Genomic DNA, 27261 nt, shown 5'->3' with positions numbered 1-27261 from the left:
GGACCACCTCCGATCATCCGAGGAGGAGGACGAGGAGGAGGGGGCAACAGAGGACTGAGGTGAACCGGCTTGAGGCAGGAGACATGAAAGGTGGGATGTACTCTAAGAGTTGCAGGCAACTTGAGTCGAACCACAACAGGATTAATGATTCTCTCCACTACAAACGGACCAATGAACTTCGGTGACAACTTTCTCGACTCAGTCCGTAGAGGAAGATCCCTTGTAGCCAACCAAACCTTATCTCCGACCGTATAAGCTGGGGCAGGAATACGGCGACGATTCGCCTGGATCTGATACCGGTCAGACACTCTAAGGAGAGCCTTCCTGGCCCGATGCCAGGTCCGGTGGCAACGACGAATGTGGGTCTGGACAGAGGGAACCGAGAGATCCCTTTCCTGAGAAGGAAACAAAGGAGGTTGGTAACCGTACAGGCATTGGAAGGGGGACATCCCAGTGGCAGATGACGGAAGGGTATTATGGGCATACTCGACCCAGGGTAATTGAGATGACCAAGAGGTAGGATCAGAGGAGACAAGACAACGCAGCGTGGACTCCATCTTCTGGTTGGCTCTCTCCGCCTGACCATTAGATTGTGGATGAAATCCAGAAGTGAGACTGACTGTAGCTCCAATGGCCAAACAGAAAGATCTCCAGACAGCACAGGTAAACTGAGGACCACGGTCAGAAACAATGTCACTGGGCAATCCGTGGACCCTGAAAACCTCCCTAACCAAGATCTCAGACGTCTCCGTAGCCGATGGAAGCTTGGAGAGAGGGACAAAATGAGCAAACTTGCTGAATCTGTCCACAATGGTCAGAATGACCGTGTTCCCAACAGAAGGGGGCAATCCTGTGACAAAATCCAGGGCCAGATGCGACCAAGGTCGCCGAGGAATAGGTAGGGGGTGAAGAAGCCCAGAGCTGGGCCGATTGGTACTTTTGTTCTGAGCACAAACAGGACATGCGGCAACAAACCTCCGGGTATCTTCTCCCATGGCAGGCCACCAAAATCGTCTGCGCAGTAGCGACATAGTCCGAGCAACGCCAGGGTGACAAGCTATCTTGCTGGCGTGGGACCACTGAAGAACAGCAGAACGGACCGACTCAGGCACGAACAACCGACCGGGTGGACCGTTACCAGGGCCGGGCTGCGTCCGAAGGGCCGCCATCACATCCTCCTCAATCCTCCATGTAACGGTTCCCACGACAACATTCTGGGGAAGAATCGTCTCAGTCTTGGCCCCACTCTCCTCCGTCTTAGAGAACATCCGGGACAGGGCGTCCGCCTTCCCGTTCTTCGACCCAGGTCGGAACGTCAGGGAAAAATTGAAGCGTCCAAAAAACAACGCCCACCTGGCCTGACGGGCGTTGAGACGTTTAGCCGATTGCACGTAAGCCAGATTCTTGTGGTCAGTCCAGACCACAAACGGTTGCTCCGCTCCCTCCAACCAGTGACGCCACTCCTCCAAGGCAAGCTTCACAGCGAGAAGCTCCCGGTTACCCACATCGTAGTTTCTTTCAGCTGGAGAAAGACGACAAGAGTAGAAAGCGCAGGGATGGAGTTTACCGTCAGTGGAGCTACGCTGGGACAGGATGGCGCCCACCCCCACATCAGACGCGTCCACTTCAACAACAAACTGACGGGAAGTGTCAGGTTGAGAGAGAATCGGGGCGTTGGTGAATCGGCTCTTCAAGTCCAGAAATGCTCGGTCTGCCTCAGGAGTCCAACAGAAATTTCTGGTGCAAGACGTCAGGGCAGTTAAAGGGGCGGCCACCCGGCTGTAATCACGGATAAACCTCCGATAGAAGTTCGCAAACCCCAGAAATCTCTGGAGCTGCAATCTCGTACCGGGCTGGACCCAATCCCGAACCGCCCGAACCTTCTCTTGGTCCATCTTGATCTCTCCCCTGGATATGATGTACCCGAGAAATGACGTCGTGTGGGCGTGAAAATCACACTTCTCAGCCTTCACGAACAGACGGTTCTCCAATAACCGCTGCAGGACCTGCTTGACATGCAGAACGTGGCTAGAAAGCTCCTTCGAGAAGATGAGGATATCATCCAGGTAGACGAACACAAAAATTCCAATCATATCTCTCAGAACGTCATTTACCATACTTTGGAACACAGCCGGAGCGTTGGTCAGTCCAAACGGCATCACTTGGTACTCAAAATGTCCCATCGGAGTATTGAACCCAGTCAACCACTCGTCCCCCTCTTTGATCCGAACCAAATGATACGCATTACGTAAATCAAGCTTCGTAAAAACCGTAGCACCCTGTAAGGAATCGAAAGCCGAGCTCATCAAGGGAAGGGGATACTTGTTCTTGACCGTAATATCATTCAACCCCCGATAATCAATACACGGTCGAAGAGAGCCATCCTTCTTGCTCACAAAAAAAAATCCTGCTCCCAGAGGTGATGACGAGGGCCGAATGAGACCTGCAGCTAGAGACTCCTTGATGTAGGTCTCCAAGGCCTCACGTTCAGGTCGAGAGATACTGTATAACCGTCCCTTGGGAAAGGCAGCTCCAGGAAACAGATTAATCGCACAGTCATAAGGTCGGTGGGGAGGAAGGGACAGAGCCTTCTGTTTACTGAATACTTCACCCAACTCGTGATATGTTTCTGGAACCAGAGACAAATCAGGAGGAGCAGAGTCACTGACCTGACTGGAAACAGCAGGAGAACAGGCAGTCCTAAGGCAGTTAGCATGACACTCAATGCTCCAACTAGTTACCTTACCCGTCACCCAATCAAACGAGGGATTGTGTTCCTTCAGCCAGGGGTAACCAAGAACCAGAGGAACATGGGGCGAGGACAGAATGAGGAAGGAGATCAACTCTGAATGATTCCCCGACACCAACATCTTAACCGGTTCAGTCCTCATAGTGATCCGTGCCAGACTACTCCCGTTCAGAGTGGTTGCTTCAATGGCTTCCGGCAATTGCTCCTTGGAAAGCCCCAGCTGTTCCACCAAGTCGGCATCAATAAAGCTGCCATCGGCACCTGAATCGATAAGAGCGTTCATCTCTAATCTCTGATCCTTATTCATAAGGGTCGCAGGAAAACGGGGTCTGACAGGATCCTTGAGAGATTGAAACTGGCTCGCTAAAATTCCTCCCAAAACTAGCGAGCCGGGCAGTTTAACGGGCGCTGTGGACAAGCGGAGATGTAATGTCCCGAGCTACCACAGTAGAAACAGCTGTCGGTCTTACGTCTACGTTGGCGCTCCTCCTTAGTTAGCCCGTGTCGCCCCACTTGCATTGGTTCAGAATCTGGTGGCAAGACCCCTCCACTAATACCGTGTGGGGAATAACGATCAATACTTTCTGGTTCACTTCCTGAACCGAATGGTAACCGAGTGGCTGATTGATTGGATGGGCCCCACTGCTTCTCCCTCCTTCTCTCTCGGACTCTATTATCTACCCGAATAGATAAAGTGACCAAGCTGTCTAGGTCACTAGGCTCTGGATAAGATATCAGCTCGTCCTTAAGTTCCTCCGACAACCCCTTGTAAAAAAACGCTTGTAGTGACTCCTCATTCCAACCACTCTCCACCGCCAATGTCCTGAACTCGATCATAAAATCTGCCACACTGCGAGCTCCTTGGCGAAGAAAAAACAAACGTTTAGCTGCGTCCTTACCTCGGACTGGATGATCAAAAAGCTTTCTCATCTCTCCCGTGAACTCCTGATATGAAGCCGTGCAGGTTCCCTGTCGTTCCCAAATGGCTGAAGCCCATTCCAGAGCTCTTCCACGCAGCAGTTCAATAACAAAGGCTATCCTAGCCTTGTCCGTGGCGTAAGAATGGGGCTGCAGATCAAACACTAACCCACACTGCATAAGAAACGAACGGCATCTTCCCAAATCCCCTTCATATTTATCAGGCGTCGGTACCTTGGGTTCACGGAATGAAACCGCTCCAGACCCGGCAGGTGAGATGGGTGAAACAGGTGGTGAATGAATCGCCGGCAAACTGAGCTGATCCTGGATTTGTGTCAAGCTAGCAGATAAGTTCTGGATTGAACTCGTTATCTCCTGTAGCGCCGTATTGTGTTGTCCCAATGTCTTCCCCTGCTGGGTAATGGCATGGCAAACGGAGTCCAGGTCCGCTGGGTTCATTGTTGGCCGGATCGTTCTGTCACGTTCTTTCAAAATTGAACCCAGAAGCAGACCAGGACAAGGTGCATAGGAAGAAGGTGAGTATTTATTTACAAGTAAATGTGAATGGGTAGATATATCCAGGTGGCGTAGCGGGCAGCGGTGGTGAATTGATGGGAGTAAATAGGTGAATCCAATGGAGTAGCGGAATCCTCCGTCGACCAGGCGTGAATGGGGTGAATGATCCGGGTGAGTCACTGAAGGCAAAACAAACGGAGGTAAGTTCAAGGCAAGCAATATGTAAACAAAAATAACAAAACAAATACTATCCAACTGGAGTCTGATACTATGGCACAACATACTGTTCATGGCTAACGATCCGGCAGGGAATGGAAGTCAGGTCAGAGCTTTTGAAGGGGAGAGATGATGATCAGGACAGGTGTGCAGATTACTGATGGGACACAGGTGCGGGTGAACATCAATCTCCCAACAAGCTAATTCGCCCGGCAACCAGACAGGGTGCGTTCCAGGACACCTGAAACACACTCCAGGACAGACACACAGGCAAACCCAGACTCAGGAAGCGGGATTCGTGACAGCACATGCATATAAGAGCGCATGCACATGCACGCATGCACGTGTACACAGACACACAAAGCCAAAACAAGCACAACTATAGTAAGAAAGAGTTTAAACCAGAGCCCCATGTCATCCATTGAGGGTGAGTTGACATACAGTATAGGCCGGCACACGTGATCATCGGACTAAACGAGGAGAAGGAGTAGGCCGAAACGGAGCCTGGGTCTCAATTAGAGAGCCCTAGCAGATGGCAGGGCGGCTGTGACTGCGAAAGAACACCGATGCTCCTCTGCTCATAACTTGCTGCTTCAAGGATTATTTGTTATCCTACAAAACAGGGGCTTAATGGAGAACCGTGGCCGTGTTGCAGTCCACATAAACACAGAGGTAAGGGTGCTGTATCCTTCAGCCAACAAACGTGTTCCCTTTCTATCTGTCTGCCAACCTTTCCTGCGCCCTGATTCCAAGTTGTTTGTCCGTGCGAGCGTGCTCACTTACGTGCTGCCTGTCTGCCTGCCTGTGTTCTCCCTCCCGGCCTGGCTGTCCTGCGCCCTAATTCCAGCGTGTGGACCCCTGCTTCATTGCCTCTGTCAGAGCCAATCCCGTTCACCGGTGAGCGGGATTCGTTTAGGCCCCTGTGAGGAAATCACCCCGTGCAGGAACAACCGGGTAATAAATTGAGGGAATCAGGCAGCTTTAGCTCTCAGACTGCTGACGGCTCCATCCTTCAGACGATCACACGCACGCGCACACGCGCAGGAGTAAAGAAAATATGTTACACCTCAGTGCTTCTGTGAGCAGTGTTTTGATATAGAATCAACCACTCTGAAAGAGACATTGTGTTCCCTCTGGTCTCAGCCAAGACTGACGAACATCCAGTACATTTCAGGCAGAGATTCTGTGTGTGTGTGTGTGTGTGTGTGTGTGTGTGTGTGTGTGTCTGTGTGTGTGTGTGTGTGTGTGTGTGTGTGTGTGTGTGTGTGTGTGTGTGTGTGTTTTGTAAATACAACTGTTGATTGAGGTCTATAGGGTTGTGTCTGAGGGTGATACTCATTAGCCCACTGTATTCATGTATTCCCAGCAGAAGGACAAGAGAGGTGTGGAGAGGGCTCACACGCACGCAGACACGCAGACACACACACACACACACACACACACACACACACACACACACACACACACACACACACACACACGCACACACGCACACACGCACACACTCTGCTAGCTGACACGACAATGACCCCAAACAGCAGGATCGAGCCGAGGCAGCTGATTGGTTTCCGTGTTGATGATGCAAAGGTTCGCAATAGAAATGAATCGACTCTGACACTCCGCGCCACTACAGGGCTCTCCATACACAGACACACCAGAGAGAGTCACCAGAGCACTGGCCCCTATCTACCATCGGCTGAGTGCCTACTACAGTGGCTTCAAAATGAGAGGACAGAGAGAGAGGAGAGAGACACTAGAGAGAGAGCGAGAGTGAGAGCAAGAGCGTGAGAGAGAGAAAGTGAGAGAGAGAGAGAGAGAGAGAGAGAGAGAGAGAGGAGAGAGACACTAGAGAGAAAGCGAGAATGAGAGTGAGAGCGTGAGAGAGAGAAAGTGAGAGAGAGAGAGAGAGAGAGAGAGAGAGAGAGAGAGAGAGAGAGGGCATGTTCCAGCTTTATACACAAACTCAAAGAGAACCACCTGGTTTAAAAGTGTTGCACTAAACAAACAAGTACACACACTGATGTCTAGAGGTGCTGCTGACTCAGTCGTTTAAGTATGATAGTCCTGCAGCCTGCGACAGGTGCAGATACAACTGCTCACACAGCTTACTATTTAAACCCCCCCCCCCCACACACACACACACACACACACACACACACACACACACACACTGGCTACAATACACTGATACATGCTGCAAACACTAACACAACCTATTCCCCAAAAGTGCAAAGCTGTCATCAAGGCAAAGGGAGGCCACTTTGAAGAATCGCAAATATAACATTTCATTTGTTTAAACAATTTTTTGGTTTCCACATGATTCCATATGTGTTATTTAATAGTTTTGAAGTCTTCACTATGATTCCACAATGTAGAAAATAGTAAAAATAAAGAAAAACCCTTTTATGAGTACGGTAGGTGTGTCCAAACTTTTGACTGGTACTGTACATGTAGGTAGAGGTAAAGTGACTATGCATAGATAATAAAAGAGAGTAGCAGTGTGGGAAAATGTGTGTGTGTGCGTGTGGGGGGGGGGGGTCAATGACTATCCAACACAACACTGGAACTCTTCCAAGTCAGGGTACGCTTTTGGTTTTACAAATTTATTGCCACCGGGGCCCACCAGTGTAACTGCTAAACTGCATACTGACTGTACACTGTAACGTCACTGCATGATTGTAGTGGGTTTGTTTACTAACGCGTTAGTTCTATTAGCTATGTTGACTATGACATTTCTTTAGCTAATATGGGGACAACGATATAGGCTGTGTGTAGCGGTTATGGTTTGGCTTGGAAAGGTTCTTTCGCCTGGTCACATACAGCTGAAAAGGTGAGAGGAAGAGAGCGCATAGATGCGAGAAGGAATACAACGTGGCTGCTATGAAAGTGAACTGTGTTTATGAGTGATCAGGGGTGTATTCATTCAGCCAATTCTGTTGAAAAACTTTTCCCGGAAGCAAACGGAACTAAAACGGGGACAAACATAACAGATTTTGTTCATTAGAAACTCCTGTTTGCAACTTGTTGGACTAATGAATACACCCTAGATCAGCTCGATGCAGGCAAGAGTGTTCAAGGTGGTTTTGAGTGTGTCACTGTCTGTCACCTCAAATTTTTCTCTCGACCTGTGTGATCCTTCATTGTAACCTTTTATTCATAGGCTAGGTTGTAGCAATCTCATGATGGGTATAGGGAAAGTCTGAGTATCATGTAGTAGCCTAAACCAATCGATGTACATTGAGCTGGGCGAATGGAAAATGAATGACAGTCATCCAATAAGTCATCCAATACGCTTTAATAGAAATAAGGCCATGCTCATAAATGTTTTTTAAAAAAATCTTAAACAGCATCGATCGCCACTGTTCTTCACCACATGTATAAGTGGACCTTCGGCTAGCGAGCTGTGATGAAGTCAGACACTGAAAAACCTCAAAATCTCACCTGGAACCAAAATATCAGCTGTGTCGACACACACATTGATACACACATTGTCACTGATACACACACACACCATTCTACAAGCCCACACTGCACAGACTGTGTGAACACACACTGTCACACACTATTTCACACACAGTTATACACACCAACAAACACTGTTCTACAAGCCCAAACTGCACAGACTGTGTACACACACTGTCACACACACTTCTCTCCAGACTCATCCATGCAGGACCAGCCAGGGGGCTCTACTGTACTCTGCATATCATTTCATGTCATTTGCACAGAGCTCTGAGCACACAGCAGGTGTTCATATAGAACAAACCATTCTCCTTAGAGAGTAAAGCTATCCATGCTCAATGACGTGTGAACAGAGTTGATATTAAGTAGCCTGTCTAGGGATGATTATAGGGCATTAACTCTTCTGCCAGCCTAGATTACCCATACTCCTCTGCTTTACTACTATTCCTGGCCTACATTACCCACCCTTCACCACTGTACTGAGCCAATACCCATCCTCCTGTGCTCCAGCGCCATTATATCTTGCCTGTGCATTTCTTGGGGCTTCCGGGGCGCTTGCCATGCATCCCCAGCTTGCAGCCAAAGTTCTCCTCCCAGAACTCAGCGAACCACACGTTCCTCCTGTTGTTGGACAGAGAGCGGCTCCGGAAGTACCGGTCAAACGCTGTGGGGGAGAGGATGAGGAAGGAAGAGAGGAAGGGGGAGAGGACAGAGGAGAGGTAGGAGAAGAGGAGGGGGGTAGAGGAGGGGTCAGTGAGTGACATGACACGTAAATACAGACCTGTAAACATCTGGTATGACGTGATGTCAACCTTGTCGAGGGTATAATGTGTCTTTAACTCTTTCCCCTCAAAACACTGTCATCTAAAATGGCTTCTGTCTGTACCGTCCACGGAGGCTCGTTTGGGCAGGATGGTAATGGCTCCCTCAGCCACCCGCTCCTGGCCAATCACAGGAGAGATCTTGGAGCCCCAGCTGTCTGACCCCACCCACAGGAAGTGACCAGTCTGGTTGTTGTGCTTGGCCGCGTTCAGGATACGCCTGAGAGAGAGGTAGAAGGAAGGAGAAAGGGGGAAGGGGGAGGAGGGAAGAGAAAGAGGAAGGGGAGATAGAGGGAGAGAGAAGGAGTCAGGACTGGAGTTTACGACCGACACTTGGCATACCGGGGTAGAAAGGTACAAGGGTGTGTGTGTAGTGATGTAGGGATAGGCTATAGAGGTGTAGTCGTGTGTTGTTGTTTTTTTGGGGGAGGGGGCTGTACGACATACCGTATGTCGTCCTCGTTGGCGAACATAATGACAGCCCTGGCGTTGGACGTCTCCAGCAGACGCATGGTGATCTTATCAAACTCCCCTGGCTTGGGTTCACGCGGGATCTTCAGAGACTGGGCTATACACACCCCACCTAGAGGGAGAGCGGGGGGGGAGAGAAAAAGAGCGAAAGAAAGAGAATATTTTAGTATCTGAATCGTCCTCCTCAGTATGAGAACATCGTAAACAGCATTGTGGCTCCCACTGCTGTGATAGAGAAAGACAAAGAGAGCTGATAGTGTTGTCGGCCACGTCCCTGATCGTGAAGTGGCAGCCTGTTGCCTTCCCGCAGGACCAGGATTTACACAAACACAGCGTGACAGGACATATTGGAGCGGACACACACACAGCCATATTTCATATTTAATGTTGCTGTTAATAACTCACAGTGTAGTGTTGTATAATAAGCCTTGAAACGTGATGTGTGTGTGTGTGTGTGTGTGTGTGTGTGTGTGTGTGTGTGTGTGTGTGTGTGTGTGTGTGTGTGTGTGTGTGTGTGTGTGTGTGTCTCCTCAGCCAGTCTCATTAAGTTCCAGGCCATTAAATGAACATCTGTAGTGTCTGCAGAGCTCTGTATTACTGTACTTAATCAAAGCAGCGTTCTCTCCACTCACACACACAATCCTGTAGAAAAATACTAATTAGCACCAAATGAATGTCCTCTCTAGAATAACGGTTGGTGTGAGACACCCTCCAAAAAGGCCTGCTTCTGTTCTGTTGCTCCTCACTGCAGTCGGTCTCATAATAGGGCTACGCAATGTGTTGTACTGGGGATTGATAGGTCATTAATAACTGTCCCATAGAGGACAAGGGTTCCCAAATAGAGACAAAGCAGCTGCCTCATCACGGTGCTATTAAAGTTGTATCTCCCAGGTCAAACCCTTCAACCAACAATTTTGACAGACGAATTCCAACAAATTGTATTTTGAAAAGACAATATTATTCCATTTTTGTCCTGTAAGTCACTTGGCTGTTTTGTCTCTTCCTTCAAACCCATCTCTCAACTCATCTCTCATGTGAACTAACCATAGTCATTACACTCTGAATAAACTCAGCCTCTTTCCCAATTCAATTACCATTCATTTCACAGTGGTTTCTCTCGTTCACGCTCTCAAAGCCGGGTCCCGATTTCCAAGAACTGAAAAATTGCTCTTTCATGTGGCGAAAAACTGTTTATCAAAGAAAAACAAATTATTATGCACCCAGAGTTAACTTTCAAACGCTTCTTTTTCTAATGGATGGTACTTGTTATCGTCGACATGTAGGGACCAGTGTGCGTTTTCCATGAACACACAAACCCCATCGCTTACAGAGAACCAAGCATAGCAGAAGATCTCTGTGTGTGTGTGTGAGACAGAGAGAGAGAGAGAGAGAGAGAGAGAGAGAGAGAGAGAGAGAGAGAGAGAGAGAGAGAGAGAGAGAGAGAGAGAGAGAGAGAGAGAGAGAGAGAGAGAGAGAGAGAGAGAGAGAGAGACAGAGAGAGAGACAGAGAGAGAGAGAGAGAGAGAGAGAGACAGAGAGACAGAGAGAGAGACAGAGAGAGAGAGAGAGAGAGAGAGAGAGAGAGAGAGAGAGACAGAGAGACAGAGAGACAGAGAGACAGAGAGAGAGAGAGAGAGAGAGAGAGACAGAGAGACAGAGAGACAGAGAGAGAGAGAGACAGAGAGAGAGAGAGAGACAGAGAGACAGAGAGACAGATGGCAGTGGATGACTCAGAGTATTATAGTGCACCCTGGTGGTGACACCAGCTCCACTACAGCAGCCTAGCGGTCAGTACACCTGCCCTACAGACACACAGCTCCAAGTGAAAACCACTAACAAGCTACTGAGAACAGCAATACAGGAATATGTTTCACAGTGGGAGTTTGTGTACGTACAGAGACTGAGTAGACTCTGGGTAGAAGTTGAGGCAGTAAACACACATATCTAGCATCATATCACCCCAGTGGATGATGTCGTGGGAGTAAATTAATGAATGGATTGAAACGTACTCTGCAGGCTTGCTACTCCAACAGCCGTCTCCTTCTCTGCATATCATCTTTAATCACGTGATTATCAGTGCTTTATGAAAAGTCCATCTCACCTCCCGTGATCAGGAAGATATACAGCTGAAGTCGGAAGTTCACATACACCTTAGCCAAATACATTTACACTCAGTTTTTCACAATTCCTGACATTTAATCCAAGTAAATATTCTCTGTCTTAGGTCAGTTAGGATCACCACTTTATTTTAAGAATGTGAAATGTCAGAATAATAGTAGAGATGCCATCTATTTTGTGAGGTGCACCAGTCCCTTCTGCAGCAAAGCACCCCCACAACATGATGCTGCCACCACCGTGCTTCACGGTTGGGATGGTGTTCTTCGGCTTGCAAGCATCCCCCTTTTTCCTCCAAATATAACGATGGTCATTATGGCCAAACAGTTCTATTTTTGTTTCATCAGACCAGAGGACATTTCTCCAAAAAGTACGATCTCTGTCCCCATGTGCAGTTGCAAACCGTAGTCTGGCTTTTTTATGGCGGTTTTGGAGCAGTGGATTCTTCCTTGCTGAGCGGCCTTTCAGGTTATGTCGAAATAGGACTTGTTTTACTATGGATATAGATATTTTTGTACCTGTTTCCTCCAGCATCTTCACAAGGTCCTTTGCTGTTGTTCTGCGATTGATTTGCACTTTTTGCACCAAAGTAAGTTCATCTCTAGGAGACAGAACGCGTCTCCTTCCTGAGCGGTATGACGGCTGCGTGGTCCCATGTTGTTTATACTTCCGTACTATTGTTTGTACAGATGAACGTGGTACCTTCAGGCGTTTGGAAATTGCTCCCAAGGATGAACCAGACTTGTGGAGGTCTACCATTTTTTTTCTGAGGTCTTGGCTGATTTCCTTTGATTTTCCCATGATGTCAAGCAAAGAGGCACTGAGTTTGAAGGTAGGCCTTGAAGTACATCCACAGGTACACCTCCGATAGGCTAATTGACATCATTTGAGTCAATCAGAAGCTTCTAAAGCCATGACATCATTTTCTGGAATTTTCCAAGCTGTTTAAAGGCACAGTCATCTTAGTATATGTAAACTTCTGACCCACTGGAATTGTGGTATAAGTGAAATAATCTGTCTGTAAACAATTGGTGGAAAATGTACTTGTGTCATGCACAAAGTAGATGTCCTAACCGACTTGCCAAAACTATAGTTTGTTAACAAGAAATTTGTGGAGTGATTGAAAAACGAGTTTTAATGACTCCAACATAAGTGTATGTAAACTTCCGACTTCAACTGTATGGCTAAGGTCTTTATCAGGGTGTGTAACGTGCTTCTATTCAATGATAATCACATCCAGCCTGTTTCCCAATGCTGGATCACATTATCTCTTCCCAGGATAATGAACTCGCTCTCCCAATTCATTTTTCCCCCGTTCCATTACCCCACTAACATATTGAATTAAGAATGCTGACAAGATCACTGTTCTCTCTGCCTCTACTCTACATTCCTTTTTGTCTTTTATCTCCCCCTGCTCTCTCTCCTCCATCATTTCTCAGTCTTAAAACCTACTCCTGCAGCAGTAGTTGACCTGTGTGTGTATGTGCGTGTGCGTTTGTGTGTATGTGTATGTGTATGTGTATGTATGTATGTGTGTGTGTGTGTGTGTGTGTGTGTGTGTGTGTGTGTGCGTGCGTGCGTGCGTGCGTGCGTATGTGCGTATGTGCGTGTGCGTGTGCGTGTGTGCCTCTCACTCTGCTTCTGGTTTGTATGGGACACAGGCAGAACAATCTGGTTTTAGAGAGAAACTGTTCATCTCCCCCCAAAAAAGTATAATTCAACCGGCGAATCACAACTCAGCCTTGTGTGACTTATTGAACAGTTTTATAAAAGTCCATTTCACAGTGGGAAACTGTTCTATTCTCTGTTATCTCACCTACCAATGTAATCATGTTAAAACGTGTTATGGCTGCAGGGGCAGTATTGAGTAGCTCTGATTAAAGGTGCCCATTTCAAACGGCCTCGTACTCAATTCTTGCTCGTACAATATGCATATTATTATTACTATTGGATAGAAAACACTCTCTAATTTCTAAAACCGTTTGAATTATATCTGTGAGTCAAACAGAACTCATTTGGCACAAACTTCCTGACCAGGAAGTGGAAAGTCTGAAATCGATGCTCTGTTCTACTTCCTGCCTATACATGGGGATGATACATAAGAGTATACGTGCACTTCATACACCTTCCCCTGGATGTCAAGAGGCGGTGAGAGAAGAAATTTCGTGTTTATCTTGGTCTGAAGTGGAATACAAGCTCTTTGTATGACGTGTCCCTCATTTCCGGTTTTCTGGAGAGCGCGCAGGGGGACATGGATTTGCCTTCTGTTTAGCTGCCGTTATAGTCGACTAATATCTCCGGCTTTGATTTTATTTGATACATGTGACCATATCATCGTAAAGTATGTTTTTTCAATATAGTTTCATCAGATTATTGAAAATTTTTCGGGAGTTTTGCCGTGTTCCGTTCTCTTCCGTTTGTTGACATGGAGAGCGTCGTGCCACTTGGCTAGTGTGCTTGCTAATTGAAGAGGGAAAGTTGCCGTTCTAAATCCAAACAACGATTGTTCTGGACAAAGGACACCTTGTCCAACATTCTGATGGAAGATCAGCAAAAGTAAGAAACATTTTATGATGCTATTTCATATATCTGTCGTACATGTGAACTAGTCGCCGACGCCCAACGTTTGGGTACTCTAGCTATACCGAAGCTGCATATCGTAATGAAGTTATTTTTAGAATTCTAACACTGCGATTTCATTAAGAACTAATGGATCTATCATTTCCTATACAACATGTATGTTTTAGTTATGTTTATGAATAGCTATTTGGTCAGAATATGTGTGTCAGAAAAAGTGTCAGAAAAAAATCCGGGCGTTGTGGGAAAAAGTAGCTAAGTTAGCAGAATGTATAACCATTGATTTCAGCTCTAAATATGCACATTTTCGAACAAAACATAAGTGTATGTATAACCTGATGTTATAGGACTGTCATCTGAGGAAGAAAATCAAGGTTAGTCAAAAATTATATATCTTTTGCTTGTTTGTTACGATCGCTTACTTTTGCTACTGGGAAATTGCTTTTGTTTTTGGCTATTGTGGTAAGCTAATATAACGCTATATTGTGTTTTCGCTGTAAAACACTTGATAAATCGGAAATATTGGCTGGAATCACAAGATGCCTGTCTTTCATATGCTGTACACTATGTATTTTTCAGAAATGTTTTATGATGAGTAATTAGGTATTTGACGTTGGTGTCTGTAATTATTATGGCTGCTTTCGGTGCAATTTCTGATTGTAGCTGCAATGTAAACTATGATTTATACCTGAAATATGCACATTTTTCGAACAAAACATAGATTTATTGAATAACATGTTATAAGACTGTCATCTGATGAAGTTGTTTGTTGGTTAGTTTGGTTGGTTCTTGGTTCGTTAGGTTGGCTTTGTGCATGCTACCTGTGCTGTGAAAAATGTCTGTCCTTTTTTGTATTTGGTGGTGAGCTAACATAAATATACGTGCTGTTTTTGCTGTAAAACATTTTAAAAATCGGACATTTTGGCTGGATTCACAAGATGTGTACCTTTCATTTGCTGTATTGGACTTGTTAATGTGTGAAAGTTAAATATTTTAAAAAAATATCTTTTGAATTTCGCGCCCTGCACTTGAGCTGGCTGTTGTCATAAGTGTACCGACGTCGGGCTTGCAGCCATAAGAAGTTTTTAAAGTATAAAACATTTTGTTCAGACAGAGAGAATATAATTATTTTATACCCTTCAGAAGGATTCACCCCTATGTGTGTGCACAACATGCATGCTAACCTGTGTGTGTGTGTGTGTGTGTGTGTGTGTGTGTGTGTGTGTGTGTGTGTGTGTGTGTGTGTGTGTGTGTGTGTGTGTGTGTGTGTGTGTGTGTGTGTGTGTGTGTGTGTGTGTGTGTGTGTTTGTGTTCTTCCTGCTGTGACATCACTAGGAGTGCTCCTACCTGCTGGGAGGACTGACTTCAAACAGCTCCTCTTTTTATTTATTTTTATTTAACCTTTATTTAACTAGGCAAGCCAGTTTAGAATACATTCTTATTTACAATGACGGCCTGCCAAAATGCAAAAGGCCTCCTGCAAGAAGGCCCCCTTATCACCTGACGGGGGTTCCCCTCCCGCTAAGTAGAATGCCTAATAATGTTAGCTTCAAAGCGCTAGCTGCCGAGGTGACCAGGCATTTTGTAGCGGTAGCGGTGACTGTGTGGTGTGAGCATGTGCGTGTGTGTGTAGAGGAGAGAGCTGCCGATAAATCTTTCATTACGAGACATCGCTCTACAAAACCCAAGCACTTCTCATTTCTCTCTCAGCCTGAATGTGGGACACCTCTACAATCACACACACACCTCCACAATCACACCTCCACACACACACACACACACACCTCCACACTCGCACACAAACACACACTCACCTCCACACACACACACACACACACACACACACACACACACACTCACACACTCACTCACTCACTCACTCACTCACTCACTCACTCACTCACTCACTCACTCACTCACTCACTCACTCACTCACTCACTCACACACACTCACTCACTCACTCACTCACACACACTCACACACTCACACACACACACAGCATGATGGGTCTGTCCCACTGCAAGCTCTCTCAGACCTTCTCTGAATGGCTGAAGCTACCCACCACATCTACCGGCACAGATGGACACACACTCACACATGCTGCAGTCACAGATTTACAAAGAATACGTTCAGAGAAGCACGCACCTGCATAAGTCCACCCACACACACTCAATTAGGAAAGCTGTCTATGCAGCCCACTCATCTTCAGCTGACATATAGGCAAGGATAATAAAAACATGTTTTTTTGCCAGACATCTAAGAGCATCCAACGTCACACACACATCCATCACACACACACATCCATCACACACACATCAAACAAAGATCATACGCACACAGACATCAGACTTTCATTGACATGAGACATCTGCAGCAGACAGACAGACAGCATCATGTACTTGATGAGGTATCAAACCACGTAATGCACAGACAGACATCCATGTAGAACCAACCCCCCTCCAAACAACTCGCTATAACTAGGCTATTCATATATCCAGGCCTAAGGTTGATACATACATCTCCCAGGTTTTCCAGAGATCTTGGTTGGAGGACTCTGGATTTCCTCTTTATTCTATCCCGAGTCCGGATATCTTCCAACCGGAACTTCTGGAGAACCTGGGAATTTGGAGGAAGTTACCGGAATTTTGCAACCCTATCTGGGCCTCATGATTGACAGCACTACTGGGGTTTTTTTCTCCGGGGAGATTGTTCAAGATTGAAGACGAATTTAGACGTCTATCTATGTCCTGAGGACGTTGGGAAGTGCCTTCAAAACAGGCCGCTAAGGGCAACAGTGAGTGCTCTTACCATCAAATAGGCTTGGGTTTTGCTAGTGTGCTGTGATGGTGGCTGGATAGATGTAATCCCATGGCTCTGGATCAGAAGTTTGCATGTTTGATCCCAGTCGTGGACACATTTTATTTTAATTTTTTTACCCTATCGCAGGTATTCCCAAACAGGGGTACGCGCAATGCCGTCGGGGGTACGCCAATTAAAAATGTGATTCACATTTTAAAAAAAATATACATTTTTATTTTTTATTATAATTCTTCACATTTTCAAACATTCCATTTCTTTTTTCCAACAGGGCTATACATTTGGGTGAGGTTTTTTTTCTGGCCTGAGTAGCCTCGTTTCACTGCCAAAAAATGGAATGAAACCATCTAGTGTTTAATAATATAATAAATAATAAATAACAACACAATGTCAAATACAGGAAGCCTAGTCAAATAATTAACATCCAAACACATTAACCGTTACTCTCTCGCTGGAATTCCACTAACGGTCCATATGTAGCCAAACGTAGCTGCTGCTCATATTGGTATCTGTACTGATGGCGCAAAAGCCATGACAGGGAGACATAGTGGAGTGGTAACGCGTGTGCAAGCAGTTGTTCCCGGTGCCACTTGGGTACACTGCAGCATCAACCGAGAGACTCTTGCTGCCAAGGGAATGCCTGACAGCTTAAAAGACATTTTGGACACTACAGTGAAAATGGTTTGTTAAAGCAAGGCCTCTGAACTCTCGTGTATTTTCTGCACTATGCAATGATATGGGCAGCGGCCATGTAACGCTTTTACAACATACAGGAGTGCGCTGGTTATCAAGGGGCAAAGTATTGACACATTTTTTTTAAATTAAGAGACAAGCTTAAAGTTTTCTTTACTGACCATCATTTTCACTTGTCTGACCGGTGGCATGATGACCCGCTACAATCATGCTGTAACGTTAAAGTGTTTAGACAGTAAGCAGTTACACCGGCGGGTTCCAGTGGCAATAATAAAACCAACAGCTTACCTTGATGTGGAAGAATTCCAGAGTTGGATACTCATAACCACCTAGCTAGCATAGCATCCCTCTGTTTGAGCCGTGCACTTGAATAACTAAACTAGCCAGCTGCATTTGCTAGCTAAGTAAGGGAAACTGAAAGTTTTTAAAAAATGACAAAATCTCTCTCTCCCTCTCTTGCTTCTCCTTCATTTTTGAAGAAATTAATTTACTTTCTCTCTTTGAGTCAACTACTCACCACATTTATGCACTGCCGTTCTAGCTAGCTGTAGCTTATGCTTTCAGTACTAGATTCATTTTCTGATCTTTTGATTGGGTGGACAACATGTCAGTTCATGCTGCAAGAGCTCTGAAAGGTTGGAGGACGTCCTCTGGAAGTTGTCATAATTACTGTGTAAGTCTATGGAAGGGGGTGAGAACCAAGAGCCTCATAGGTGTTCTATTGAAGTCAATGCACCAAGAGGAGGACGGATGCTAGCTGTCCTCCGGCTACACCATGGTGCTACCCTACAGAGTGCTATTGAGGCTAATGTAGACCATTGCAAAACAGTATTTAAATCAATTATTTGGTGACATGTGAATATATTTAGTATAGTTTTTTTCTGTTTTATAAAACTCACTGAGGAGGATGGTCCTCCCCTTCCTCCTCTGAGGAGCCTCCACTGATCAACACATACACAAACACGCAAACACATCCACACAAACACACACACTTGGATAAAAACACAGAGACAAACACAGACACACACAAACATCAACACACATACACACACAAACAAGGCAGCTGAGCATCCTCTCTCTCACACACACACAAACATCATTAGCGCGACTCTAAACACTCACATTGGTTTATAAAAGGATAAAAGTTTACTTCCGAGCCACACTTAGCTACAAGCCCCGGGGTGAGGAGCATGGGCCTTTGAAGAAGCTGGTGCAATTGGTGTGTGTGTGTGTGTGTGTGTGTGTGTGTGTGTGTGTGTGTGTGTGTGTGTGTGTGTGTGTGTGTGTGTGTGTGTGTGTGTGTGTGTGTGTGTGTGTGTGTGTGCGTTTGGCATGTGTGCCTCTGTGTTGTGCTTGTGCGTGTGTGTGTGTGTATACAGCGAGAGTGGTGAGTGTGTGTGTCTTTGTTTGTGTCTGTGCGTGTCTGCATCAAACAGAAAATCTTCATATCTCTCTCCATCTCTCTCTCCGTCTCTCCATCTCTCTCCCTCTAACTCTCTCTCGCTCCCTCTCTCTATCCCTCTCCCTGTTCCTCTCTCTCTCCCTCCCTCTCTCAGACAGTAGGTCTGTGTGTCTGGGGAGGACTGCGGAGTCTTGTCATCATCAGAGAACACTGGCTGATGTCAGCCTCATTCTGTGCGCTGAGAGAGGGGAGAGGGAGAGGAAAGGCAAGGGGGAGAGATCTGTGTGCTGTGAGGAGAGAGTGAGGTAGAGGAAAGAGGGCGGGAGAGAAGGGGTAGAGGTGTAGAGGACGAGAAGAGCAGAGAGGTGGAGAGGGAGTGGGGGGTGAGGGGAAGAAGAGGGAGAGAGGGCGAGAGGCTGGAGAGGGGGAGAATGGAGAGGTACTGAGAGAACAGAGGAGATTAAACTCCTGGCACAGAGCAGGATACTTGACACCACCCAGAGACCGAGAGAGAGCAACGTTACTGCATCTATAGGAAGCCCTAATGCCAAAGGGCTGTCAATCCTCAGACCATGTTATCAATAGTTTTCATCAGTCAGATCAATCTCCCTCTGATCCTCTGGCCAAGGAGATGTGAGGGGGAAATAGAGAGGATCTAGGAGAGGGATGTGAGGTGTTGAGTGGAGGGATATGCAGTATTTTGGAGTCCAGTCACACCTGAATGACTGAGGTGCCGAAGGTCATCTACAAGCCTGGGTTTAGACAGTCTTCCGTTCCTCCTCATCCCTCTCTCTTTTTCTCCCCATCTGTGCCACGTAGGTAGATTCATCCCCGAGTGAATTGGAGGGATTTCTAGCTACAGCAGGCAAGGAGGTCACACAAACTCCCATCACCTCTGCCTGCTTATTGTCATGAGTCTTGTCTTGGAGGCAGAACTGAGCAATTTCCGCTAGATGGGCCAGCTGCAAAGTCAAAATTGGCCATATTGTAAAAATTCAAGAAAACAAAAATGTGCTTTTGGGTCTTAATTTAAGGTTAGGGTTAGCAGTGTGGTTAAGGTTAGGGTTAAGGTTAGGTTTAAAATGCGATTTTATGACTTTGTGGCTGTGCTAGCTAGTGACCACTCTGCAGAGCTGCTTCCAAAAAGATTCATGACAAAAAGACTAACCTGCGCTTCAGACAAGCCCACAAAGTATAACCCAGCTTCAGGAACATCTGCTCTTTCTGTGACATAGTCTGACCAGGTGAAAGCTATGATCCCCTATTGATGTCACTTGGTAAATCCACTTCAATCAGGGTAGATGAAGGGGAGGAGACAGGTTACAAAAGGATGTTTCATGGATTTTGTATGTGTGCCAATTGGATTTTGTATGTGGATTTTGGATTTTGTATGATTTTTTATGAGTGCCTATTACTGAACGGGGTATGGTAATAGGTGCCAGGCACCCCGGTTTGAGTGTGTCAAAACCTGCAACGCTGCTGGGTGTATCAAGAACGGTCCACCACACAAAGGACATCCAGCCAACTTGACACAACTGTGGGAAGCATTGGAGTCAACATGGGCCAGCATCCCTGTGGAACGCTTTCGACACCTTGTAGAGTCCATGCCCCGACGAATTGAGGCTGTTCTGAGGGCAAAAGGGAGAGAGCTGCTCAATATTAGGAAGGTGTTCCTAATATGTTGTACACTCTTACACACATCCATAGAGGAAAGGAGAGGGGAGGAGAGGAGAACCCAGGTCAGTCTGGGTGAAAGAGATTACTGTCTGTCCGCTCTGCGTCTGAAAGGTCAGTAGACATATTACAGCTCTGCTCTACTTCCTACAGTTGGCTTTACAGCTGGCTAGAGCTGATGACCTGCAGCATAAGCTATGGCTTTATTATCAGATACACAGCCTTACTATCACACACACACACACACACACACACACACACAGACACACGCACATACAGACACACACGCACATGCACACACAGACACAGACACAGACACACACACACACACACACACACACACACACACACACACACACACACACACACACACACACTCCTATCAGACAGAACACCCATCACACTCAGATCCGCAGATGAAATGGGATCTCGGGATGAGGGAGCGCCATCCTCTCTCCTTCTCCCTCTCTCTCTCTTTCAATCTCGTCTCTCTTTCCCCTCTTTCTCTCCCCTCTCTGTCTCTCTCTTCCGCACCTCCCCTCAACTCGCCCCACCACCCCAAGACAAACCACAGCCCTCGCCGCCAGCCTTTCCGGTGAGACAGAAGGAGGCGAGGAACGATTGAGAGGAACCCACCACAATCTGAGAGAGACCATTATCGACCATCAATCTCCACACACATACTGGGATATATATAAACATAACATCCCTGTAACAACACATTATCACCACCACACAGTGACTGACTGGAAAATACAAGCCTGGCAATATGGAAATATAAATATGAAACACAATTTGTCTCTATTAAAATCTCTGCATGTCTCTCTCCCAAAGCAGAGCAGAGAGGAGCGAGAGGTGGATGTGTGCCATTTGAATGGAGATGGAGGCACTGCCTATTGTCCCTGATAACATCACTGTGATTACTGCAAACATGCTGCTGAATAGCATCGTACAGAACCAGCCCAGTGAATCCATTATGGGCGTCGCTAAGAGCGCTACGCTACGTTCACCTGCCACCCGCTGCCATTGTCTGTTATGCTAATGTGGCCCTAGCGAGATTGATGGGGTGTTAACATTGTATGGACTATTCAAATATTGATATTTCCGTTGTGCATGAGCTCTTTCTCCATTGTGGAGGGAGATGGAGGACGAGGGGAGAGGAGGTCAATTGATTCATTCATTATGCCTTTTTGAATCTTAACCTCAAATGACCTTATCTGACGCTGGATAGAGTACATTTGTTGAAACACCTTTGCCTGGAAATATTACTATTGTCTTATTTAAGCTGCCAAGGTTAAGAGGTAGAGAGGGGGAGAGAGTGAAAGAAGAGGGGGCAGAAAAGACTGAGAGGAGAGGGACACTGTTTACTCAGTGAAGAAAGCAAACGTGTCATCCAAATAGTTAGAGCTCTTCTAATCTATACCGTCGATACATGCTGAGTATGGAAGTATTAATGCAACGATGTACTTGTCAGGATTCTAAGGGATGGATTGAGAAAGACAGAGCTCTGTGCTGTGTATCAATGCTGTACTTATCGTCTCTCTCTCTTTCTCTCTCTCCCTGTCTGCCATTGACCTCCACTGTCCACTGAAAGACAGCATCCCGCTGTTCCAACACCTCCTCTGATCTTCCCTCCATCCCTCCCTCCTTCCCTCATCCCTCCCTCCTTCCCTCCATCCCTCTTTTTATCTCATCCTATTCCCCAAAGATATGCTGTATACACCAGCCCGGACATTGATGCTCTCTCTCTCTCTCTCTCTCTCTCTCTCTCTCTCTCTCTCTCTCTCTCTCTCTCTCTCTCTCTCTCTCTCTCTCTCTCTCTCTCTCTCTCTCTCTCTCTCTCTCTCTCTCTCTCTCTCTCTCTCTCTCTCTCTCTCTCTCTCTCTCTCTCTCTCTCTCTCTCTCTCTCTCTCTCTCTCTCTCTCTCTCTCTCTCCCTCCCTCTGTCAGGCTCTCTGGTGGGTATCAGTTGCTGTGTGTCACGTCACTCTTTCTCTCCCAGTAACACTTGCCAGTCTTTTCTAATCCACTCCCCTCTGTCTATGTGTCTCTCTATCTCACTCTCGCTCTGTCTCTGTCTGTGTCTGTGTCCCTTTCTCTGTGCCAGGTGCTCTCCAGTGTACATTACCCTCCATGCACTTGTCAACTAACACATGTGAAGCTGCTTGGCACACACGATGGGATGCGTGTTTGCCAGATGATATTTGAACAGAGGCAGAGGCATCTCTGTTTGGCAAAGCGAGAGGGAGAGAAAGAGAGAGAGAGAGAAAGAGAGATGGATGGATGGAGAGAGAGAGAGAACATGGTAGAGCTAAATGACCTCTGGAAAGAGTATTGGCATTTGGTTTAGCTTTAAAAAGTTCACAGTCGGAGGCAGTGAAATGAGAGAGAGAAGAGGGAGTAGTAGAATACCCTGAGGAGAGAGAGAGGAGGGCGTAGTTTTTTCATGCGCGCCACCGAGAGAGTGCCTTTCTTGTTTAGCTTTTATATTGACGACGGTATTGTCCGGTTGAAATATTATCAATTATTTAGGCTAAAAACAACCTGAGGATTGAATATAAACATTGTTTGACATGTTTCTATGAACTTTACGGATACAATTTGGAATTTTGTCTGCCTGTTTTGACTGCGTTTGAGCCTGTGGATTACTGAAGAAAACGCGCGAACAAAACTGAGGTTTTTGGATATAAAGAGACTTTATCGAACAAAAGGAACATTTATTGAGAGTAAATGAATGTCTGCTGAGTGCAACCATATGAAGATCATCAAAGGTAAGGGATTAATATTATCTCTATTTCTGACTTGTGTAACTTTTCTACTTGGCTGGTTACTGTTTGTAATGATTTGTCTGCTGGGCTATGTTCTCAAATAATCGTAAGGTATGCTTTCGCCGTAAAGCATTTTTAAAATCTGACACCGTGGTTGGATTCACAAGAAGTTAATCTTTAAACCTATGTAAAATATGTTTTGTTTTCTGAATTTTTATAATGAGTATTTCTGTATTTGAATTTGGCGCCCAGCAGTTTCACTGGCTGTTGAAGAGGTGGGACGCTAACGTCTCACGTACCCAAGAGAGGTTAAGAGAGGGATATGATTTGACAAACTATAAGAGATAATTGTTTTACATAACATTGTACAAGTGACAAGTCACGCCCCAAGTGAGGTCAGAGAGCATGTCAGCCTGACAGAACCGCCCCTTTCGAACAAGCTGTAAAAATTATGAGTAAAGAAATTAACATACCAGACCAGAAAAGCGTCAATGGAAGGAAAATACACTCTGTAGTTCTGTTCAGGACTACACGACAAGTTACCGGATACCGGACAACGACAGAGAAGAACTACAGTAGAAGACTTGTTGGAACCCTTTTGGACAATCAGAGCTTTACAAGCGTGCCTCGAAAAGGCGGCCCTGTCCACCAAGCGAGATCCGGCGAACCAAGGCATTTCACGTAAATACATTCATGATTTCTTACTCAAAGCGAGCAGCGGTTCGTGTGCACAGTATATGGTTACTGTAAGTGAGAGTAGTTTCTGAAAGTACCAATGTTTAGTGTCTCTGTCCCTCTCTCTCTCCCTCCCTCTCCATCTCTTTTGTAACAAGCAGCCACATTGTTGTCATTCCGCTAGGGACCTGTTTTTACATGTTAAGTGTGTATGTTGATCCTGTGTTACCATTTAATTAGCTAGTAAATAAATAATTTCCCAATTTGTGTAGTACTGGATCATAAGTAAGGCTCGGGTTTTTGCAGATGCAAGGAGGTTACGACTGTTCAGAATGATGATATGATACGAGGTTATGATTAATAAGTTGACTGTTTATAGATGTGATAGGTAAAGACCTTTAGACTTTCATTCGGGAGATGGTAACTCTTTAAAGAACCGCTCTCGTGCTGCCCCAGATCCTGATGAGTTAATTGTTACATGATTAATTTAATCAGGTAACAATTAAACATAGTTTGTTGATTAAATAAATAACAGTCTTCAGGTTAATGTTAAAGTCAAGACACTAGGCTCTGATCCCAGACCTGTGGTCTTCAGCCAAATCCTCTGACTATGACTGATACATACTGTACAGTATGTTTGTCATGGCATGACAACGGCTGTCTGAGGAGTTGGCTAATAGCATAGATCTGAGATAGCATAGATCCCAACTTTTCCAACTGTCACTGTTCATGCCAAACATACTGTCAGGTCCACAATTATTGGCACCCTTGATAAAGATGAGCAAAAATAAATAATACAAATAATGAGCTACGTTGCAAAATGTAGATTTTTAACCACAAAATCAACATTTTGCAATGGCCATGTCAGTCTCTGGAGTTGACCCCATTGAAAACCTGTGTTTTTAATTGAAGAGGGCAGTACATAAGAGGAAACGAAGGATATCAAAGATCTGGAAAGATTCTGCATGGAGGGATGGCCCAATATCCTTCAATGTGTTCTCCAATCTCATAAAATATTTTTGAAAAAGTCTCAGTGTCGTTATACTCGCAAGGGGAGGTTGCTGGAATATTTAATCTATTTTAGATTTTTTTTTTGTATTACTTGTTTTAAAAAATCTCTTTCTCTGAGGAAATGCATTAGTATAAAATAATGTAATTTTTCCATTTTTGAGGGGCATACAATATACCTCAGTATTTGTATTATTTATTTTATACAGTATTTTTTTACTCATCTTTATCAAGGGTGCCAATATATATAGATCTTTTTTTTGTCACCTGACTGTACATAATCCCTCTGTTATCCATTACTGCATCACAGCTGATCCTAGATCTGTGCCTTAGGGTAATGTTTAACATCACTCCGGTCATTTCTTTCCCAATTTAGACCAGCCCACTGAAGATGGACTGGCCCACTGGACATTTGCCTGAGCTGGCCTATGCTCAGTCCATTTCTGCATCTTCCCCATTGGTTATGGTAAGGGCTAGGGGAAGGTAATCTAATCTGATCCCAAATATGTGCATTGGGGCAACATTTATTACAAGACCTCACTAGTAATTTCTCTGTGGGGATTTTTTCTCTACTGTGATGCAGTGTGATACATGTGCATTCTGCTGAACTCTGACCTTAGGGAGAGAAGGCTGTTACAGAGGTTGCCTTCCAAATGGCACTCTATTTCCTATATAGTGCACTACTTTTGACAAGGGCTCATAGGGCCTGTTCAGTAGTAGTGCACTACAGTATAAAGGGAATATGGTGCCATTTGGGACAAAGCCAGAGAATGCTCCTCTGTGGTCCTCTAATTTCAGGTCCAACGATATCCCTTAAAAACCCATTATATCTCTCCCCTCTCTCCATCACTCCCACCATCCCCCAGAGCCTTGAGGCCAGGCACTAATGAAATCTCATAGAGCCTCATCCTATTGATTAAACCTATCAGAAAGGAACTAAGATAGGAAATACAGCAGAGAGTGAACAGGAGAACATGGTTCCAGAGAGTATTGTCAACTCAACACCACCTCTACGACTTTCCCTCATTCTCTTGTTCTGTTCATCCTCTCTCTCTATCTCCACCTGTCTCTGTCTCTCTCTCTCTCTCTTCCTCCTTTCCCCTTTCTCTCTTTCACACTTTCTCATACCTCCCGTCTCTCTCGCTCTCTCTCTCTTTCTCTCTCCCTCCTTTCCCCTTTCTCTCTTCCACACTCTTTCATGCCTCCCCTATCTCTATACTATTATCTCTCTGCCCCTCACTCTCTCTCCCTCTCTCGCTCTCTTTCTTGCTCTCTCCCTCTCTCTCCCTCACCTTAATTCCCTCTCTCCTGTCTTGCCTGTCTACCTGCTCCATGTCAGCACAGGCAGCAGCTCACGAGGGAATGTTGTGATAACGTTTCAGTAATGTCATTTCGACAACAGATGTGCACAACATAGACATGATGTTAGTGATGGCGAATAATAGCTGAGGAATTGCAAACGAGTTCAACAACAATGTCAATTGTGAATTAAGATCATCTCGGACTTGTTACCAGTCAATTAGATGATGTCATGAATTATGGAACCGTATATGGAACTGTGGAACCGTAAGTGTGGAAGCATATGGAATCTGTCAGTCATACCATAACCCGGAGTCATAGGAAAGCGATTCCCAAAAGGACCATTTACTTTCCATGAAATTTACATTAAAACCCTTTAAGCTCTGTGGCAGTGTGACATGCCATCTGCATATACTGTCATGTAGAGACATTTCTGATTCCATCATCCTGATGAGAGGAGCCCGCAGGCAAACTCAGTGGACACCTGTGGGGTCCTTCACTGAGCAGGGTGGGCAGAGAGAAGTCCCTGATCACACTTGTAGGCGGTGTCATGGCGACGTTGACTGGCTAAGCTCATGCGCAGAAAAACGTCATCGGGTCTGATGGTTGTCTCGCGCCGAACTGCACATATACAGGCCATTAGATCAAAGGCACTCCTTCGAAATGAATTCATTTTTGACAAAAATTAAAACAAGTCAGTTTGTCACTTTCACAAGGTTGGGGTAATAACATGTTGAATTACTTAAGACATTGGCTCAAATCTAGGTTGTGCCTTTAGATTTGGAGAATAATTTTCAACTTCTCACATTGACTTTTCAAACCCCAAACCCTGGCCTAGTCTGCTTGGTCTGTTTCGCAGGCGTTCCCAGAGGTCTCGCCCCCCTCGCGCCCCTCGCGTCCCCCCTCGCGCCCCTGGGTTTAGAAACTGTGTGGAGAAATTGTAATTTTACAACGAGCAGTCATTGGTAGATACTTTTGCTATGTCACAAATTACACCTTCTTCCCTACACTGTAATGAAAAACTGTAATTTATATGGTCATTTTGGGTATTACCTAAGAAAAAAATCCAACAGGATTCCA

The 27261-nt window shown here is 45.6% G+C and overlaps 1 protein-coding gene across 1 annotated transcript in view; it reads right to left on the bottom strand.

Annotated features, from left to right (window-relative positions):
• Positions 1-27261, bottom strand: part of LOC120049340 (metabotropic glutamate receptor 8-like) — a 241559-nt gene that overhangs the window by 60167 nt on the left and 154131 nt on the right. The window contains exons 3-5 of the mRNA XM_038995591.1: positions 9130-9265; positions 8748-8902; positions 8388-8525 (exon numbers count right to left, since the gene is read on the bottom strand). Coding sequence (XP_038851519.1) covers positions 8388-8525; positions 8748-8902; positions 9130-9265 — 429 coding nt within the window. The remainder of the gene's footprint in view (positions 1-8387; positions 8526-8747; positions 8903-9129; positions 9266-27261) is intronic.

Source organism: Salvelinus namaycush, chromosome 6 (assembly GCF_016432855.1).
Source record: "Salvelinus namaycush isolate Seneca chromosome 6, SaNama_1.0, whole genome shotgun sequence".
NCBI lineage: Eukaryota > Metazoa > Chordata > Actinopteri > Salmoniformes > Salmonidae > Salvelinus > Salvelinus namaycush.
Note: the sequence above shows the minus strand (reverse complement) of the source record. Positions and strands in the feature narration are given on the sequence as shown.